Source organism: Eretmochelys imbricata, chromosome 11 (genome assembly GCF_965152235.1).
Source record: "Eretmochelys imbricata isolate rEreImb1 chromosome 11, rEreImb1.hap1, whole genome shotgun sequence".
Classification (NCBI taxonomy): Eukaryota; Metazoa; Chordata; order Testudines; family Cheloniidae; genus Eretmochelys; species Eretmochelys imbricata.
Window position 1 is genome coordinate 19948691 of NC_135582.1, and position 21794 is coordinate 19970484.

At 43.0% G+C, this 21794-nt stretch overlaps 1 protein-coding gene across 1 annotated transcript in view; it reads left to right on the top strand.

Annotated features, from left to right (window-relative positions):
• THSD7B (thrombospondin type 1 domain containing 7B) overlaps positions 1 to 21794 on the top strand; it is a 408861-nt gene that overhangs the window by 359616 nt on the left and 27451 nt on the right. Inside the window, exons 17-19 of the mRNA XM_077830083.1 lie at positions 9240 to 9381; positions 10626 to 10741; positions 11332 to 11449. Of these exons, the coding sequence (XP_077686209.1) occupies positions 9240 to 9381; positions 10626 to 10741; positions 11332 to 11449 (376 nt within the window). The remainder of the gene's footprint in view (positions 1 to 9239; positions 9382 to 10625; positions 10742 to 11331; positions 11450 to 21794) is intronic.

A 21794-nucleotide genomic window follows, 5' to 3' on the forward strand; every position in this document is an offset into this window, starting at 1 on the left:
TTTTATTTTTCAGAGACAGTTGAAGCATACTGTTGTTTCCAAACATCATGGCTCATCAGCACAACTGATCAAAACGATGGCTATCAGAGCTGCAGCAGACTACTTATTTATTTGGATATCAGTAAATGCAAGATGTACTCTGACCTGTTTGAATCATGGCTGTTCTGCTACCTGCTGTGGCTAGGAAGATACCTGAGAGGGAAAATAGCCCTGCTTTCCAGTAAATCTGTGTTCCAATTTGACAGCATATTGTGGTAAACCCAGGACAAACAGCTACAAAAGGGGGGTAGTAATTAGTCCCAGGGGATTAAAAGGCCCCTCCCTGTCCACTGAGGAGAGAGAACGACGGGGCAATAAGGTTCTGCTGGAAAAGGGGTAGCTAGGGAACCAATTAGGTTCAGCTGACTCGAACTACTTGGGACTTTTTTAAACCCTCCCCTGGGTGGTAGGAGGGAGACAGTGAGGGAGGGAGAGGAGCAGGGAAGCTGCCAGTAAGCTGTTTGCAGCAAGACACCAGACCCTCCCAGTAGGGAGGCTGCACTCGCTCCCCAGAAGGGAAGGAAAACAAGCACAAGAGACTGACTGAGGAGAGGAGTAGCAGGACCCTGTGCCACCTATAAGGATTCGCCTTACCCCAAACGTGAGTCTCCAAGGCTAGAAAGGACTGAGCCTACTGAGGCGAACAAGGTATTTTGCCACACTTGGTGTGAGAAGTGGGATGTGGTGAGTGAGTAAGGCTCTGTGGCAAGCCATCTCAGAGCAGGGTAAATCACACACACACACACACAAAAATGGAGGATGTAGTGAAGGCATTGGTACAGGCCACTGCGGCCCAACAAGAGGCTACCAGGGTGCAGATGGCTGCCCAGCAAGAGTCAGTATGCGTCCAACAGGAGACGAACCAATTAATGATGAACCAGGCAACCCAAGATCGAGCCACCCTGAATGAAGTAGTGAACCAGTTAAAAGCCCTGACCACACTGACGCAAGGGGCCCCAGGGGATCCGGCTGCTGCGGGCAAGCAACTATTTACAGAAGATGACTACAGATGACGATATAGAGGCATATTTCCTCGGCTTGGAGAAGACAGCACTGCGGGAGGCCTGGCCCCAAGACCAATGGGCAGGTATCCTGGCTCCATTTCTGTGTGGGGAGCCCCAGAAGGCCTATTTCGACATGACTGCAGAGACAGCTATGGATTACACCCAGCTGAAGGTGGAAATCCTTGCAAGGTCATGTGTGATGTCAGCCATATGGGCCCAGCTCTTCCATGAGTGGAAATACTGGGACAGCAAACTGCTGAGGTCCCAGCTATTTGATTTAATCCACCTCACCTGGAAGTGGCTCTGCCCTGAGACCCATGGGCCGGAGAAGATAGTGGAAATCCTCATGTTGGACAGGTACATGAGGTGGTTGCCACCGGACATACGGGGGTGGATCCACCAAAGCGATCCCTCCTCCTATGATGAACTAGTTGCCCTCATAGAGAGACACCTAGCAGCCCAAGAACTTTTGCGGACCACCGGGGAAGGAAGGCACCAGAATTGGAGACAGGTCTCTGCGCCGAGGCCCCGGTTTGCCCTAGCACGAGACCAGACTATGGAGGGGAGGAAGGAGGCCGAAGAGCAGCCAGATGTCCCGGAGAGACTTGAGGACTGGGGGAGAAGGGCTTTATCCCCTGAGCCTAGTAGCCCAAAAAATCGGGGGATGCCCCGAGCAGGATACCAATGTTATGCATGTGGCGAATTGGGGCATATCGCTGCCCAATGCCCAAATCTAGAAGAGCCCATGCAATGCAAACTGGGAGATAATAGGGGGACCATGTGATCTAATAAGTGTAGTAGGGGTTGCGATGGTCCCTCATAGATACACTAGACCCGTTAAGATGAATGGTATAGAGACCACCACGTTAGTAGACTCGGAAAGTGCAATCATGCTGGTCTCGGGAAAGCTGGTCGGGCCGGACCAACTATCCCGGGCCAAACGCTCAGGAATATCCTGTGTGCATGGGGATGTCAGTTACTACCCAACCATCCCCATAAAAATAGAAGTTCTCGGAAGCCCCACTAAGGTGACAGTGGGAGTAGTTCCAAAACTCCCCTACCCAGTCCTTATTGGATGAAACTTCCTGGGATTTGATTTAGCCTACTCCCTGGGGAGAAGGTGGAAGAAAATAATGAACCCGGGACCCAGGGGGTGGCCCAGATAAATAACCTCCCCCCCACCCCGGCCTTCCAGGAATTTGGCCAGGATTTGTTTTCCCCTCTGGGAAAGCCCCGGAAGACTCGGAGGGAACGGAGGGTGGATAAAAGGAGAGGAACGAGGATCTTGACCCAGTACCAGAAATCTATGCTTGTAGGGGAAAGAGGTGGCTCAATGGACAGCGGGGCGGGGCAGGAGATCAATGACCCAATAGTTGGACCTTGTTCCCTGGGGGTTTTCCCAGAGGGGGAGACAGAGGTAGATCCCCTTGAGTTTAGACAAATGGGGACCTCACTCGGGAATTTTGGTCAGAATCAGGCCAATGATCCAATATACAGAAATATTTGTAAAGAAGTAGTCAGGGTAAATGGGGTCCCCCGGGAGGGGCGAGTCAAGGGCCCAGGGCCATATTATGTGGTTAAGGGTGATCTGCTATGCAGAGTAGTCCAGGTCCAAGAGCAAGTTGTAGAACAACTCTTGGTCCCACAGAAGCATTAGAGGGGCGTGATGGATCTGGCCCACAGCCATCTGTTTGGGGGCCATCTAGGAGTAGATAAGACCCTTGATCGGATTCTTCAAAGGTTTTTTTGGCCCGGCATTTATGCAGCTGTCAGGCGATATTGTACCTCCTGTCCAGAATGTCAGCCCCGACCACACCTAAGGGCCCCTTTGGTACCTCTACCAATTATTGAAATCCCATTCGAGTGAAAAGCTATGGATCTAGTAGGGCCACTGGAGAAGTCAGCCCAGGGTCATCAGTACATTCTGGTAGTACTAGATTATGCCATCTGATATCCCAAGGCCATACTCCTACGGAACACCATGTCCAAGACCATAGCCAAAGAATTAGTCTGGATTTTTTCCAGAGTAGGGATACCTAAAGAGATCCTGATGGACCAAGGGACCCCCTTTGTGTCTAAGTTAATGAAGGACCTATGTACAATGCTCCATATACGGACGGACCCTCAGGACGTCAGTCTATCATCCCCAGACTGATGGTCTTGTAGAACGCTTCAATAGAACATTGAAGAACATGCTACGGAAAGTGGTTAGTCGTGACGGGAAAGACTGGGACACCCTGCTGCCTTACTTGCTGTTTGCTGTACGGGAGGTTCCCCAAGCTTCCACTGGATTCTCCCCATTCGAGCTATTATATGGTCGCCACCTCAGGGGCATATTGGACATGGCCAAAGAGGGCTGGGAAGAACAGCCGAACACTGGGAGAAACATCATTGAACATGTATTGCAAATGAAAGACAGGATAGCCCAAGTCGCCCCCCTTGTGCGCGAACGCCTGGAGAAGGCCCAAGGGGCCCAACGGACATACTACAATCGCCAAGCAACGACTTGGAAGTTCCAGGTGGGAGACCGGGTAATGGTGATTATACCCACGGCAGAGAGCAAGCTCCTGGCCAGGTGGCGGGGCCATATGAGATAATAGAAGTCATAGGAGAACTTGACTATAAGGTTGCCGGAAGCTGGAGGAGATCTACCATATAAACCTGCTGAAACCATGGCAGGATAGAGAAGCGCATGTGGTTGCACTAGGGGCACCATCCCCTAAAAGCGACCAGCCCAACCAAGTGGGAATATCCCCGGAGTTGACTCCGGAGCAACGATCTGAAGTGATCAGCCTGATTAAACGCAACCAGGATGTGTTCTCAGAAAAGCCAGCCAGGACTACTGAGGTTCACCATCACATCCTCACAGAGCCTGGAGTGAAGGTGAATGTCAAGCCATACTGGATCCCGGATGCCAAAAGAGAGGAGATCAGGACAGAGGTCAGGAAAATGCTGGCCTTAGGAGTCATTGAAAAATCTCATAGCCAATGGTCAAGCCCAATGGTTTTAGTGCCTAAACTGGATGGCAGCGTGAGGTTCTGCAACAACTTCCGAAATCTGAATGATGCGTTTGATGCGTACCCTATACCCCGGGTAGATGAGCTAATTGACAGATTGGGAAAAGCATGGTTTATGTCTACCCATGACCTGACCAAGGGCTATTGCCAGATCCCCCTGGCCAAGGCCGACAAAGAGAAGATGGTCTTTGCAACTCCAGAGGGACTATATCAGTACACCGTCCTCCCCTTTGGGTTGCATGGGGTGCCCACTACTTTCCAAAGGCTCATGGACAAACTGTTGCGACCACATGGGAAGTACACGGCAGCCTATCTCGACGACGTTATCATATATAGCCCCAACTGGGAGACACACTTGGAGAAGGTGGAGGCAGTGCTGGATACCCTGAGAAAGGCGGGCTGATGGCAAACCCCTCCAAGTGTTCGCTCGGGCTAGCTGAAGCCAAATACCTCGGGTATATAGTGGGGAGGGGCGTGGGGAGGCCCCAACTCAACAAGTTAGAAGCTATACAGAAGTGGCTCCGACCACTCTGAAAAAAACATGTCAGGACATTCCTGGGACTAGTGGGGTACTATAGACAGTTCATTCCCCACTTTGCCACCAGGGCATGCCCATTAACGGACCTAATGAAAGCTCGGGGCCCAGACATAATAAGATGGACGACCACGGCTGAAGATGCTTTTTCAGATTATGGACGGCCCTCTGCACTGACCCCATACTCATGGCCCCAGACTGGGGGAAGGAGTTTATCCTACAAACCGACGCCTCTGATGTAGGGTTGGGGGCGGTACTTCCACAAATGGTTGGGGATGATGAACACCCCATCCTCTTCCTCAGTATGAAGCTCCTGCCTAGGGAACAGAAATACGTCGTTGTCGAAAAAGAATGCCTGGCGGTAAAATGGGCCATAGAAAGCCTCCGCTACTATCTACTGGGACGGAGGTTTACCCTCGACACGGACCATGCCCCTCTGCAGTGGATGCACCAAAATAAAGACAAAAATGCCAGAGTGACGAGATGGTTCCTGTCACTTCAACCCTTCCACTTCAGGTCTGGAATCCAACATGGCAATGCAGATGGCCTGTCGAGAGTGCACTGTTTTCCGACCCAAGGAGCCCAACCCCGTAGTGTTGAGCGGGGGGGGAGGGGATGGGATATGTGGTAAACCAGGACAAACAGCTACAAAAGAGGGGTGCACATTTTCAAAAATCCCAGGGGATTAAAAGGCCCCTCCCTATCCACTGAGGAGAGAGAACCAGGGGGCAATAGGGTTCAGCTGGAAAAGGGGTTGCTAGGGAACCAATTAGGTTCAGCTGACTCCAACTACTTGGGACCTTTTTAAGCCCTCCCCTGGGTGGTAGGAGGGAGACAGTGAGGGAGGGAGAGGAGCAGGGTAGCTGCTAGTAGGGCTGTTTGAAGCAAGACACCAGACCTTCCCAGTAGGGAGGCTGCACTCGCTCCCCAGAAGGGAAGGAAAACAAGCACAAGGGACTGACTGAGGAGAGGAGTAGCAGGACCCTGTGCCACCTATAAGGATTCGCCTTACCCCAAACGTGAGTCTCCAAGGCTAAAAAGGACTTAGCCTACTGAGGCGAACAAGGTATTTTGCCACAGTATACAATGTGCTGTGCTGAGTTATGTTAATCTCCTATAATCATGCACAACTGGATGATGCTATATCCCTGCGAAAAGTACATATTTTCTGCCTGCATATTATCCTGTTGAAGGAAACAGAAGCAGGTATTTCAGAGCCAGCACATATCTGCTTCTTTGAGCACAATTATTGATTTCTGTAAAGTAAAGTTATGCAGAAGAACACTAACTAGGAGTGTCTGCTGAAATACCTTCTTTGATTTTTATTGGCAAATCATTTAAGTTATTCTTTCCTGTGAGAACAAACAACCACATTCATTGCAAGAAAGGTAATAAACTACTGGTAGACACTTATCACGGGATTAGTTTTCAGATAATTAAGAATAATTGCTTATTTTAGATGAGTAGATGACTGTTTCCTGAATAACAATGTACATTTCAATAAGACTACCATGTAAAATTATTTGACAAGGTGATAATAACTATCAGAACATAACAGTATTCCCTTAACACTGGGCAAGCGCATTCAGCTGAGCCATCATTGGCTGTTTTCCAAGATAGGGACAGACTCTGCTCTCACTTAGACTGGTATAATTTGGGAGGAGCTCCACTGATGTCAGGGAAGATGTTTTAGATTTACAGCAGTCTAACTGAGGTGAGATTTTGTGCTGCAATGCAATGACATTGCTTTTTAATATTCATAATAAGGGCATTACTCATATTTTCTCCCACATTCAGTTCAGTATTCACAGGCAGCTGCAAAGCAATAAGGCTGTGGTTTTTAAACTGATATCAGCATGACTTATTGAAGAATGGTATTTGAAATTTCCAAGCATTTGTGAAAATAGAAGATTTCTTACATCTTGCTGTCCAGAGTTTCCTTGGTATCTTTATTGTTCTTCTTTTGAGCAGTCTTTAGAACTAACGACATATTATCGTGAATTAAGTATACTCATGAACAATTTTTCAACTGCTTCCACTGTATACATTTAATACAGGCTTTCAGCAGGTATTTATGTTGGTGGTTAAAGTGGGGAAACTGAGTCATAAATCCACCCAATTTAGGCTTAATCAGTTTCAAACAGAATTATTGTCACTTATAATGTCTGGACACATGTTTCTGTCTGACAATAATAACAGACAAGGTGGAATTGGTAGGGCCCAAGTTACCACATTCTGGGGCAGCGGGAAGTCCTTTCAACTTCCATGTTGATCATTGCCTCTTCTGATCTATGTCATGGTCTTTCAGTTCCACCTTTCAGTTTCTGGTCCAGTGTTCTCCAGTTTGGGCCTTGTTCACTTGGATTTTTATACATTTCCACATTTCAGACTACTTAATCTTTATCCAATCAGTTTTTAGCATGTGACCCCTTTGGGTTTTATGGAACCCGTACATTAGGTATGCAAAACTTTGGTTTACATAATTTCTGCAGTTTTGTTGTTGTTTATGTAGGTTTTGTCATGAGTTTTCCCAGTAAAAGGTTTCTTGTTGTTATAGGTCTGTGTGTTTTCACCTCAAAACTTCCGGCACAACCTACTACTGTTGTTCTCTCAGCAGTAACCTAATTTTAAGCAGACCAGCCAGTGATTCTATGTCAAAGAAGTGGCAAAACCACACTTATGCCAGCAAAAGCTTGGTCGTAGTGTTACCTTATCTATACTCATTCCCTGTCCATAATTATAAATCATTAAAATATAACTAACCAAGCTCTTAACTTTACCATTTAGCAATCCTTCATTTTATATTTATGTTATAAGTCAGTATATGTTACCCCTTAGTCTGTTAGGGGTAGGGTGGAGGGTTGCAGAGCGCTCTATGATTATTGGGGCAAAGCATGCTATAATCCTTCAACATTTCTTTATCTTTTGCAAACATAGGTTTGTCGGCGAATTTTTATTACTCAGAGTCCAAAGCCTTACATTTGTATCTTGCCAAATCTTGTCAGTGTGTGTTTTCTCTTAAAAATTTTGAGGTGTTTCTGTTTTGGGGACTTGATGTTTAGTGCTTTCAGTGGTACCCCAACATTTAGTAGCATGCTTTATTGGTTCTCCTGTTTCTGTGTGTCCAGTCCTGCTCTAATTGACAATGGCAAAGCTTCTGTTCGTAGGGTCTGTTTTATGGCCCAATCCTGCACTCATTCTTCCTGTGCGTAATTCTTACTTGTTTAAATAATCCCATTGTCTTTAGAGTAACTACTAGAGTAACTATGAGTAACCACTCATAAGAATGTATTATAGGCGAGGACACTTACAACTCTAACTCTGTGCAACCCTAATTAGCCTCTGCAAATCTCGCAGGCTCTTTAGTCATTGAAACTAGACCACTAAGATTGTTCCTTCTGGGTAGCATCACACAAGAGCTCAAGCAGCTGTACTGGGTTGGGGGAGTTTGTGACAATTTGGCTGATATTTGGGGAGGCACTAAATACGCTCAATGTATTTACACTGTTGACCTAAGAGGGACCAGACTTTTCCCCCACCTGATTGACATTCAGTTGGCCAACAAAGAAAAGTTAACAGATGCACAGGCAAAAGAAAGCATCTCTCTGGCTGCCATTTTTTCAAAAACATGGAGGCTAACTGTACACACAATTCTGGGTGCACCCGACGTGTACAGGGAAACTGAAATTTGCAGATGCCAGGACTGGTTTGTATGCACAGATGCACAGATTTGCATTTAAATTTGCATGTGCACACAGATACCTACATAATATAGCACATGCTTTTGAAAATGTGACCCTATGTTGTCTACAATGTCAAACACAGTATGTGCTGAAAGTAATATAAAATAGATGAATGCTCTGCTGTAATTTCTTCTCTTCCTTTCTAGCAGAAAATATATGCTTTAAATCTTTACAATCTTTCTAACTTGCAACTTGGTAACAGCCATCCTATATTCCTTGATAATGTTTCATACAGTCCTGGTATTAAAGATTCCTATCAGATGATGCTATCTGTTTAAGTGGGGGTCTTTAAGTTACAAATAACGTGACTGGCAGATGGTTAATGATTTTTTGAGAGTCACGAGAAAGGAGTGCTTAAGCATTAATCATATGATGCAAGTGTCACTCAGTGAAGTCCTGTGTCTCAGACAGACATCTCTTCCATCTCTCTCAGATGCAAGACACATTTTAGCTCAGCTATAACAACTAGGGAAACAAAAATTATTGTAGTAACTCATTTTTCTTTGTGTTTATTGCTACAGAATTCTGCTTGGGGATCTCATGGGGGTGAAGCAGAAAACTACTAAAATTATTTCTTGGCCATCTGCCTTAACCCATTACCCTGATTGGACTGATACGAAGAGATGGGATTGATATTTAGAAAAGTTATATATATTTCAATAATCTCACAGAGGAGCACAGTAGATGCCAAGGCTTAGGAGAACTGGGTTCAGAATTTGTTAACTGTTGATCCTGCCTTCAAAACAGGTCCAGCATTGAAGACTTTTAAAATGTCTTAAACAACACAAAGGTAAAAGTAATGGGGTCTGATGCCAGAATAGCAAATATATGTAACAGCTACAGCTGATACATATCTATAATATTTACTAAGATCTTTTGTACTATTCAATGTTTTATCTAGGTATGTGACCCCAATATTATGCAAACACAGACTCGACATGTGTTAAGATCTCCTTTAAATACCAAGACTTGTCCTAAAGATTCACAAATGCAACCTTGTGTCCTCAATCAAAATTGCTTTCAATATCAGTACAATCTAACAGGTAAGCAGAACAGTAATTCACAAGAAAAATGCAAGGTGTCATATTTCTCAGTATACTCTTTGCTACAAAGTTAAGAATGTGAAATGATAATTTTAAAGTATAATATTAAAGTGCAGTTCTACTTTTAAAAATAATTATGTATAAAAACACCTTATTACTTAGCAGACCTGCTCTTTGTTTGTATTTAGTTATGTCTCTTTACTGCAGTGATTAACATCCCAATCCTGCAGGTGCTTAACTTTAAATGTGTTAGTAGTTCCACTGAATTCATTAGAGCTAAGCACATGTATAAAGCTCTGCATATTTGGATAAGATAAGATTTTATTACTTGTATTATCACTGCAAAAACATCATAAATAAGCAAGAATGAAATGGAGTCTATTCTTTTTTGTGCATTGTCAGTATTATTGAAGTCAGTCAGACCCAGATGACACCAAGAGTATACTTTGAAGACAATATAGGTTATACAGGTGTACTTGAGAGTCAAATTTGTTGTTCAGAATCTTAATTACAACTGATTATAGCTGTTTTGGAAACAAAATTGCAGACAAATGTTTTCCTCTCTTTAGCTAATTCAGCTAGTGCCGATACATGTGGACAGTACCCATCTTAACTTTCAGATCCTAGACTAAGTTTGTAGGTTTACCAGTTAGAAATGGTGACATTTCTTCATATCATTGAAATGCATTTGAACTGGAAGCCATTGAGCGACAGACATGAAACCTCATAATATCCTTTTTCGGAGGGTCACTTTACAGAGCAGGACCACACTTCGGATTGTTCATGATTTTCAAGGGTGTAACATTATTTTTTTCTTTCATCCTTATTTTTTTAAAAGCTCACTTTTGTGTGACTTCCTTTTTCACAAAATTTTGGAAGGACGCAATGACAATCAAGACTGACTGTAGGAGCTTAACACACAGTTGAAGACAGCTAAAAAAAGCAAGAGGTGGCCTTCTGCATGTGCCAACTGTTTTCAAACGATACACTGAATCAGTATTAAACAGTTTTTGACATACTCTGATGTGTTGCTTTTTTTTAAGGGACATTAGAGAGATGATAGTGAATTTCCCAATTCAGACTTGCTTATTTTCTTTAAGAATAACTTCCTTTTATCTGCCTTGTTCTTCACCTTCTAAAGTCCCACAGTTAAATGAAGATAACTAACTCACTTTGTAATTCAAGATAAAAATGAAGTACAATGATGGTTTGCTGTACTAAATGCAATTACACTATATCTTTAGATTGGAGTACATGTCAGCTAAGTGAAAATGCAACCTGTGGACAAGGGATTCGGAGACGTCTTTTGAGCTGTATGCGCAGTGATGGAAAATCAGTGAATATGAACTACTGTGAGCAGGTGAAGTTTATAAATACACTAAAGAAAGTCTTAAAGTCTAACATACAACTCAGTTCTTTTGGAAATTACGGTACTCTAACCTCTACACCAAGCTGTCACCTGGAGCTTTGAAGTTACCATTCACCTGGCATAGATAAGTTGCTATGATCAATATTAGATTTAGCTAGGGTCAGAAGTTTTCAGGAACCAAAATATAACAAGAGTACCAGAATAATAATGTGCACTGATTAGTCATCTAGCTTCTTCTTTCTACCCTAAAGGAGGATTTCAATGATGGAGTAATGTCTGTATGTGTATAGAACTCAGTCCTACAGACCCTATTTACAAGCAGTCAATGAGTAAAGGATTATGTCCTTTTGAAGTCATGTGAATAATGATTTGCAGAATGGGGCCCAAAGTTTGCAAGGGTCTGGGGAGCCTTTGAGATGTAAAATGTCATAAAAATGAAAGCTATTATTACTGCTGAAAAATCTCCCTGTAAATGGTGACCTTGGGAGTATCACTTTAGTCACTATGAATTTTCAGTTTTCTAATTTTATGACCAGCAATAACAAAGTGACATTTTAGGTTGTTTTTTTATATATATATAGTTAAACTTGGAAAAACCTGAAAAATTGAGCATTCATTGCCTTGTGGAATGTGCTGTGAACTGTCAGCTTTCCAAATGGTCAACCTGGTCAGAATGTTCAAACACTTGCGGCATTGGAGGTAAGTTTGTTTCTAAGACTATTGTCACATTTTATCTGCAATCCTTGGAATGTTTATGTTTGGTAAAGAACACAAATACATCCCCAATCCTGCAGATGTTCATGCAATCCATAGGACATGTAAAGACAGTAATATAAATAATAATAAAGAGCAACATAAATTTCTGTGCCACTTTTAAAAGCATGATAATCACTTAAACATCTAGTAAATCATTAGAAAATGAGATCTGCTGACATTTTTTCAGGTTTTTTAATAGATGTAAGGACTTTTCTTTGTTTTGTTACATTTGGTAAAAATCCATCCGACTGTTTTTGAATTACCCACCCATGAAAAATGCAATTTAGAAAACATACTTGTATACAAAGGATCATCTAACTAATTCATTCCAAAATCTGAAAATTCAGTCATAGTTGAAAATAAACTTTTATATAGAGTTATTGGTAGGATTTATGTTGTGGAAAAGGAAAGCTGGTGAGAGTTTTCAGGATATCTTTTTAATGTAGTTCCTCTCTTGTGCTTTATTGTATATTTCAGGATTCAAAATTTCAGCACAGCTAACCTTACTATGATTAAAATAATTATTTATCATCTTAAGAATTAAAAAAAAATGTAAATAGTACTTCACTGTTTGACACTGGTGAGTATTGCATCCAGCTTTGGTCCCCCCATGACAAAAGGGATGTGGATAAATTGGGGAGAGTCCAGCGGAGGGCAATGAAAATGATTAGGTGGCTGGGGCACATGACTTACGAGAAGAGACCGTGGGAACTGGGGTTATTTAGTCTGCAGAAGAGAAGAGTGAGGGGGGATTTGATAGCAGCCTTCAATTACCTGAAGCGGGGTTCCAAAGAAGATGGAGCTCAGCTGTTCTCAGTAGTGGCAGACAACAGAACAAGAAGCAATGGTCTCACATTGCAGTGGGGGAGGTCTAGGTTGGATATTAGGAAACACTATTTCACTAGAAGGGTGGTGAAGCACTGGAATGGATTACCTAGGGAGGTGGTGGAATCTCCATCCTTAGAGGCTTTTAAGGCCCAGCTTAACAAAGCCTTGGCTGGGATGATTTAGTTGGTGTTGGTCCTGCTTTGAGCAGGGGATTGGACTAGATGACCTCCTGAGGTCTCTTCCAACTCTAGTATTCTAGGATTCTATGATACTTCCTTAGACCCCAGTTCTGTAGCTTAGTATGTGAGCACAGGTCCCTGTATTTGTGTAGAGCCCCAGTTACTTCAGGTATAGGTGTCCACCCACACAAAACAAGTTACAGGATTAGGGTCTTATCTAGTCTTGCATAGTTTTTCAAATCCTTGGAGAGGTCAGTTGAAGAGAAGTACTGTAGGTTTTATTTAAAATAGATCTGCAACATAATTTTCAAAGCTTCTGGTATGCGTTAATTTCTAATTGTCCATAGTCCAATTTATGTGAGGGCAAAGACAAAACAGATTAATAGTTTCTGTGGAGGGTTTTTTTTTAGCTGGATTGCAGAGATCAAAGCATGTAATAGAAATGATCAAAGATTAATATTTGGATTAATCATGTTCTTTGTCTATTGAGTTTTCATCAGTTCAGTAAAATAGTACTCCTGTAACATAAATGAACAATTCATATATATTATTTAACAACCAACATGCTGAGAATATTAATTCCAAGCTGTATTTAAAAAAAAAAAACTTTTTTGAGACTTAATTCTCATGTTATTAGATCAACTAAAGAAAGGCAACAAAAATTATTAGAGGTATGGAACAGCTACCATATGAGAAGAGATTAAAAGGCTAGGACTTTTCAGCTTGGAAAAGAAGTGACTAAGGAGGGCTATAAAATCATGAATGTTGAGGAGAAAGCAAATAGGGAAGTGTTGTTTACCTCTTCATCTAATGCAAGAACCAGAGATCACCCAATGAAATTAATAGGCAGGCTGTATGTTTAAAACAAACATAAGTTAGTACTTCACATAATGCATAGTCATCCTGTGGAATTTGTTGCCAGGGGATGTTGTGAAGGCCAAAAGTATAACTGGATTAAAAAAAGAATTAGATATATTCATGGTAGATTGGTCCATCTAGGGCTATTAGCCAAGATGGCCAGGAATGCAACCCCATGATCTGGGTGTCCCTAAATGTCTGTCTGCCAGAAGCTGGAACTGGATGACAGGGGATGATCACTTGATAAATTGCCCTCTTCTGTTCATTCACTCTGAAGCATCTGGCACTGTCCACTGTCAAAAGATTGGAAACTGGACCATTGGTCTGACCCAGCATGTATCTATACCAAGTATATCTTACATGCGTCAGATATTGTACATTCCAAGTCTCGTTAAGGTTAGCTGAGCCATACTGTCAAGTTTGTATAACTGAATTCAATATAACTCAGTCTATGTTATGAGTCCCATTTTAATTCAAGAGGATACAAGTTTCCTATAGCTACCAGACAGAGAAGTTCTCCTTCAAGTGGCTGTGCATGTGTACATTCCTCTGCAGGTGTGTGTTCGCCCTGTGCGCTTGTCAGAGATTTTTGCCAGGAATGCCACTGGCCAGTGCACACATCTCTGCTCTCATGCTCTTGTGTGAGGGCATAAATGGGACGTGTCCACCAGCTCCTTCTCAGTTCCTTCTCACTACCCAGAATGATGATTTGAGCTCCCTGTAGCTTTGCTTTGGTGAGCCAGGTTAGACAGCATTTCTGAATATACTTAGTTGATGTTTAATAGTTTACTTAGGCAGCTGTAGTTTAGCAGTTTCCCTGAGAGATTTATTATGAAAAAATCCCTGGGGTTTAAACAATGTGCTACGTGCAGGACTGTTTTCATTGTCACAGACAGCACATCAGTTGTTCAAGTGAGGGATATGTGAGGGACAGATGTTCCATTTGTACCTCCTTCCCCACCAGGACTAACAAGCAGAGGGACAGTTGCCTGAAGATTCACCTCATGATGGAGGCAATGTGACCTGCATCTGAACCAGGCCCTGACTGAGATACAGAGAACTATGATTCATCCTGAAGTGCCCCTCCAGCTGCTTCTCACTTGAAGCACAAGCTGGGTGAAAAAAGTCATCTTATCCCTCAAACTCAAAGTGTTCTAGACATCCTGACCCTGGCAGAAACTCTAAGACTTGGTCTCCGAGTAAATCTTCTATGTCCTCTGGTACTGGTTCGAAGCCCCAAAAACCTAAGCACTCACCCACTCCATCTGAGGAGGCACCATGGACTCTGGCTCTCTTGGGGCCGTTGAGACTGGTGCCTTTACCAGTGCCGGGTCCTTCTGCCTCTCGTCAGCCAATTCAGTCTGCATCAGCCCTGTCAGCTCAGTACACTCACCTCCAGTGTCTCCAGCTCCACAGGCCTTCTTATCCATAGGAGAACTACTTTGTTTTTTCTTACCTAATTCTCCCCTGGATACAGCTGATTCTACTGCTTCCTCCATCGATGTGCCCAGCACCACGGACACCGAGACTATCCTGTCACAGCCTGAGTCGTCAGCATACTCAGTGATCAGTCGGACACTGGCAGTGCACGCAGAGATCGTGTCTGCACTGCTGGCACTGACGATACACCTGGCGCCATTGCCACAGTCTGAGGTTTTACTGGTACCACCAGTGCCATCAACTTCCAACCACCACAACAGATGTGTGGTTTTAAACATTGTCTCTCTCCAGTGCCTGGACCACCTAGAACCCTGACGACAATTGCATCTCCCTATTCTGAGGACATTCCCGTTTTCTCTTCAGACTCTGAAAAGGAGGAAACTATTTCTCCATCCAGGTGTTTCAGATCTTCTTACAGGTCTTCAGGCGCCTGTCTTAAAGTGCATTGAGTTCCTTACAGGAACTCTCCAACATGGTGTCCTCCGCTGTGGATGGCTCTGTCTATGCCATTTCCTCTATGGGATGCCTGTGAGAGACTCTAGTCCTTCATCTCACACATTTTCTAGAAGGAAATCTCCTGCTTGTGTAGTGCAGGACTCATCTGCTCAGAAATCCTGCTAACATTCTTCAATGTCCTGTACTGGATCCCATGAAGGAGGGAGAATTATTGGAGGGGTCACTTAATGTTGCTTCTCAAATATCTTCATCTCCACCAGATGAAGGAGTTAGCCCGTAGTCAACATCTCCTCCCCCAGAGGACTTTAAGTCTTTTTTCAAGACCTTATGAGAAGGATGGCTACTTCTCTAGGAGTCCAAGCAGAAATTTTGCAAGAGAACTCGCAAGCTTTCCTGGACATTTTACAGACTACTGTTTCAGGAAGTGTTGCCATTCCTATCAATAAAGCACTTCTAGATCCAGTGATGATTTTACAGTAGACTCCAGCCTCTATACCTCTTATGGTGAAGAAGGTGGATAGATGTTACCAAATCCCTCCACAAAACTTTGGTCATTTCTTTATCCACCCACTTCATGATTCCCTAGCGGTCGCAATCACTAATGAGCAGTCCTGACAGTCTCAATCTAAGGCCACCCCTGGGATGTAAAGCTTATTCCACTGCCATATTTCAAATGAGAATCATCAATTTTCCCTAAATATAATTTTCTTAATTATTCAGCCATCTCAAAGTTTGCTGATAAGTTGCTGAAGAATATAGGGAACAGTTTCTAGCTTTAGTTTCTGAGGATCATCTTACCCTTATATATCTCTTCAGGCAGCAATACATGCCACTGACATTGACTCACATTCTGTCACCACTGCTGTGTCCATGAGATGTTCATCCTGTCTCCAGGCTTCCAGCATTCCAGAAGAGCTGCAGAATACAATTGATGATTTACCCTTTGAAGGCTCTAAGTGTTCTCCGCCAGGACAGATGACATGTGAAGGACTCTTGTGCAACGCTTCGCTTCTTGAGAGCTACGTTCCTGCTACTAAAAGAAAACTATTTAAATCACACCTCTACTTGAGACCATTGTTCCATCAGAGAACCTAAGGCCACGTCTACACTACCCGCCGGATCGGCGGGTAGTAATCGATCTATCAGGGATCGATTTATCGCGTCTAGTGTAGATGCGATAAATCGATCCCCGATCGCTCTGCCGTCGACTCCGGAACTCCACCACGGCGAGAGGAGGAAGCAGTCGATGGTGGAGTGGCAGCTGTTGATCCCGCGCTGCAAGGACGCAAAGTAAGTGATTCTAAGTCGATCTAGGATACGTCTACTTCAGGTGCGCTATTCTCGTAGCTGAAGTTGCGTATCTTAGATCGATTCCCCACCCTCCCCAGTGTAGACCAGGCCTAAGAGAAGATCAAGAAGTTCTCAATGTCACCAGCCGTCTTCCACTGAGGCGGGCCCTTCCCACAAGACAAGTGATATCTCAAAGTCATTTTGACTGTACGATTGAGGATGGCACACCGATGTATCTCCTGCCTTTTGATTACACCTGTCCCTTTTTTAATGTGCTTTGCAGAACATCAGGCTAGGCAAATGGATACTTAGTACAGAAAAGGAGGGATATGTAATCCAGTTCGTCTCGCTCCCTTTTCCCAACTCACCTTCCCCATCGCTTTTCTGGACTCTTCTCACAAGAAGCTCTTGTTATTTCAAGAGCTATGGTCTCTTCTAGACTTGGGAACAATAGAGGAAGTTCCTTATCAACACAGAAGGAAAGGATTTTATTACCGGTACTTCCTGGTCCCAAAGAAATCTGGTGGCTTCTGCTCCATCGTAGATGTAAGAAAGCTGAACAAATTCATCAAGAAAATCAAGTTCAAGTCACTTCCACATGGCAATACCTCCTTCCCCCAGGAAGTACCATCAATTTGTGGTAGACACCAACCACTGCCAGTACACAGTGCTTCCTTTCGGCTTGTTTTGAGCCCCAAGAGTTTTCACCAAGTACATGACAGCAGGTTTTTGGGATTCAAATATATGTGGACAATTGGCCAGTTCAAGCAGTATTAAGCAATCACGTCCAGAACAGTGTCCTAGTAATCAGGCTGATGTTCTTCCTTCTTGGCCTGAAAATAAAATTGGACAAATCACAGTTACAATAAACTCAGGGCATAATTTTTATAGGAGCAGATTTCTACACTGGAACACCCACGGCTTATCTTCCACAGGAACAGTTCCAATCTATAACCTTCCTTTCAGAAAGCTATCCAACAATTATCATATGAGCCTGCATTCAGCTTCTCAGACACATGGCCTTGTGCATGTATGTAACACTACATGCCAGACTTCACTTCTGCTGTCTGCAGGCTTGGCTTCATTTGGTATATCAACATTGTAGGCATCCTCTGGACATGTGGATTTGTGTACCTGCATGGGTGCTTCAGTCTCTGATTGGTAAAGGTACACAAGGGAATTGTGTTTGTTTCCCCAGAACCATCAGTGGCTCTGGCTAGAGATACATCTACAAAAAGGCTGGGGGTCCATCTCAGTCAATTTCAGGCTCAAGATATTGGCCACCTCAGGAAATTTTCCCCCATATAACCATACTGGAGTTTAGGGCCATATGTCATACCTGAAAAATATTTATGCCCACCATTTTATTACCGGTACTTCCTGGTCCCAAAGAAATCTGGTGGCTTCAGATGATTCAAGTTCTCATGGACAATACAGGGAGGGGCAAGGTCATCTAAACAAATGAACAAGCAGGGAGGGGCAAGGTCATCTAAACTGTGCCAGAAGGCTAGTCTCCTGTAGCATCTGTGTGTTTGTCACAAAGTGTCCCTGAAGGCCTTCCATCTTCCAGAAGTGAGGAGCACTCCAGCAGATTCCCTCAGCAGGGTTTTCATAGACCAACATGATTAGTCAGTTAGGCCTGATGTTCTCCTCCAGGTTTTCCACCATTAGGGGTACCCAACAATAGATATGTTTGCAACAAACCTCAACAGCAAATATGAGATTTGCTCAAGGGCGGATTGCAGCCTGGGTTACATCACAGGTGCTTTTCTACTTCCCTGGTTCAGTCAGCTTTTATATACATTCTTTCCAATTCCTCTCATTCCGACGGTCCTCAGGAAGCTGAAACAAAACAAAACATCACTAATCCTCATTGCACAGGCATGGTCCAGGCAGTATTAGTTCACTTCTATTTCTGCATTACATCTGCCCGTAGATAGTTTTGCCATATTTTCTCATCCTCCTGTTTCTTAAGTTTTTAAAGGGCCTGGTCAATGTTTACCCTTCTGTGTCTGATCTGGTACCTGTATGGGATTTGAATCTAGTTCTCTTCAAACTAATAGGAACTTAATTTGAACCACAACTGCATTTTCTTTATTGGCAAGGCAGACAGTACTTTTGGTGGAAAGCACTTCTGGTGGAGGATTTCAGAGCTTGAAGCTGCTTTTGCTGACCCTCCTTTTACTGTTTTTTTTAATAAGGACAGTGTTGCCCTTAGGCCACATCCTATGTTTATGCCCAAAGTAGTGTCAGCTTTCCACCTAAATTAAACAATTAATCTTCACTTGTCTTTCCTAAAACCTGATTCATCTAAGGCTGTGGAGGCTCTTCATACCTTGGATGTTCGTTCAGCTGTGGCTTTTCTTCGACTGTAGTAGATCCTTTGGGACTACAAAATGGCTCTTTGTAATCTATACAGCAAGAATTAAGGGTCAATCAGTGTCATCTCAGCAAATCTCATATTGGGTCCCTGACTGTATCAAGCTCTGGTATGACCTTGCTAATATCTCTCCTCCATCAAGAGTAATTCCTTATTCCGCCAGAGCTCAGTTCATTACATCAGGATTCTTCAGGAAAGTCCCAGTTGCTGATATGTGCAAGGTGGCAACTTGGTCATCTGCATATACTTTTCTTTACTCATTATGGCTCTGGGCATACACACACCTATAGTAGAATGTACATGTGCACAACACCTCTCGAAGAACAACAGTTACTGCACGGTAAGTAACCATTGTTTTACTTCTTTAGCTCAAGCTGTAGAGGATCATGGTTTTAGAACTGGAGATCCTGGATGCAGTCCCCAGTGAGAACCCATGATAGCTGTCCTTACATTTACAGCCATCAGGCATTTAGGATCATATAAGGGGCTTATCCTTCAATTTTATAACAGGGCTCTGTGCAACTGCTAAATCTGATCCTAAAAGTAGGAATGCTGCATGCATTGGTTAAAGTGTTCCGCTTACAGCAGGAGTCTCAAACTAATTCTGAAGAGTAGGCCAAATTACACTGATAAATATGTTGTCCAGGCTGGGTCTAAAACTTGGGCTGTATAGTCTCCTTGAACCACAGCAGCTCTCCCATGGATACCAGGAGGAGGCTTGCAAAGATCCAGGGTAGAATTATTATATAGTAACTAAACTTTTAAGCCCCAGTCCTGCACAAAATTCCACTAGAGGAGACCCCTGTGGAGTACAGTCTCCACTGCAGCCATCCCCTTTCCTGTCCTTGGCCCCACTCCAGTTACAGAAAATCGGGGCAGGTAGACATTAGCCTGTTTTGCCCTCTGAGAACTGAAGAACCTCTTCAAAGGGCTGTGGTTACAGAAATGTGCTGGGCAAAGGTTTATCAAAATGAAATTCAGTCTGAGATCTTGATTAAAAACTAAGACCATCCTATCTTATGTAAACTGGTATATTGCTGAAGGTCAGCTGTGATACAGATGCTGTGCTTATCTAATTCTGCCTGTATACGCCTCCAGCAGCGTAATTTGAGGCGTCTCAATTTTAGTTACTTTGTCCTGTATTATAATAATGATCATTATATAGCTTCATAATTGTTCATTTCATTTTTCGGACAAATAAAATGGCATGTCCCTATTCTGAGCATCTTACAGTGTAAGATGATCTTGTTCCTTTGAAAATAATGGAAGTTTTGCATTGACTTTAGTGGGAACAGAACTGAGCCATAAATTAGACTTAAAACAGCAAAGGATAACAATAAACAAAGGAAACTATTGTTGCCATTGTCCTGAGTCTCATTTGCCAAATAATAAGTTGCACACTCCTCAAAAATAATCAATGGCAGATAAACCACATATACTGCTGCTAGAACTGCTCTCTCACTCCTATTTAGTATCTGAGAGTCAAAACAAGAATCTGTTTCTCTGACTTAGCTCAGAGTTAGTGAAGTGCCTGCTCAGGAAACATAAGTTACTGTAAAAGGGAAAAACAGAAATACTGTTGATGAGATCAACGTTTACTGTTGATGGATTTATGGTTTAATGTCACTTAACTCAATAACATCGCTAACACTTTTATTCTGCCCATCTCTTACAGTAAATTATTCTGCTGTGATATATTTTAATGGACTGTAGGAGTGCCCTATTGGATTCTGTTCAGGTTTGATGTTATGAAACAATACACAGCTACACCAAATCATATTTTTAATGTATGTGGCATGTGTGTTGCTTCGAGTGTGGCTGTGGTGTACAGCAGCAAAAGGGGAGCATATTGATTTTTATAACTGATGATCAATGGAGTGTATCTCTCTTTCCTGCCTTGGCCAAGCCTAGTAAGGCATAGAAATAAATTATATTTGCCTGTCACAGCTATAGCTTTCAGCAGTTTCTGTTATGGATGCTGTTTAGCGCTGTAGGCTGACTTTGTTTTATATGCTGAAAGTCCTCATACTTACTGCAGAACTGAGGTACAAAGATTTATAATACTATAGCTAATGGATAGTGCTCTGAGGTCCTGACCCAAAGGCCTACCAAAGGTATTGGAAAGACACTTCTTAAGGGAAAACTCCAGCAAATACATATTCTCTTTGGTAAGGAAATGAATATCTGATGAACCCTTTGTGGTTTTGCCTCAAACCTTTCATAAGGTTGCAAAAGGATTGTTTTCTTACCAGGTCAGAAAACTAACCAAGACCTGGCCTGATAGAAGTGCTGAAAAAGAAGACACTAAAACCAACCTTTTCTGACATGAGGTCATGGGGACTTAGCTGTTTGTTTAAACAATGCTATTTAAACTGCAGGTCATGCTGGGTCATTGGAAGTGCAAATGCTTTTTAAGTGGACCAAGGCTGTATGGGTTTATTCTTCTTCCCTTCTCTCTTGCTTAGCCTGGTCTCCCTAATCCTATTTCAGCCAGATTAATTGACGTGAAGCGTGAAGCCATCCTCTCACTGCTCTGCTCTGCTCTGCTCTACTTGCTTGATAAGGAATACAAAAGTCGACAATAGCTCAAGGCCTCAGTAAACAGATATCAACATTTCTGGCAAGGTGGTCTGGAATTAACTTTGGCAGATATTTTAGGCATCTTGGTTTCCACCGATGTCATATTTTGCTCTGTGGGGTTGGAAGGCGAGGAAAGGGAGGAGACTCTTTGATTGTAAAAGTATTCTCCTGTGGTGAAAAAATATAGTCATAGTTCCAAAAGAAAATTTGCAGTAATAAGCAACAATAAGCCCAGCAATCTTCTCTTACAGAACTTTTGACAGGTTTGAGGGAAGTG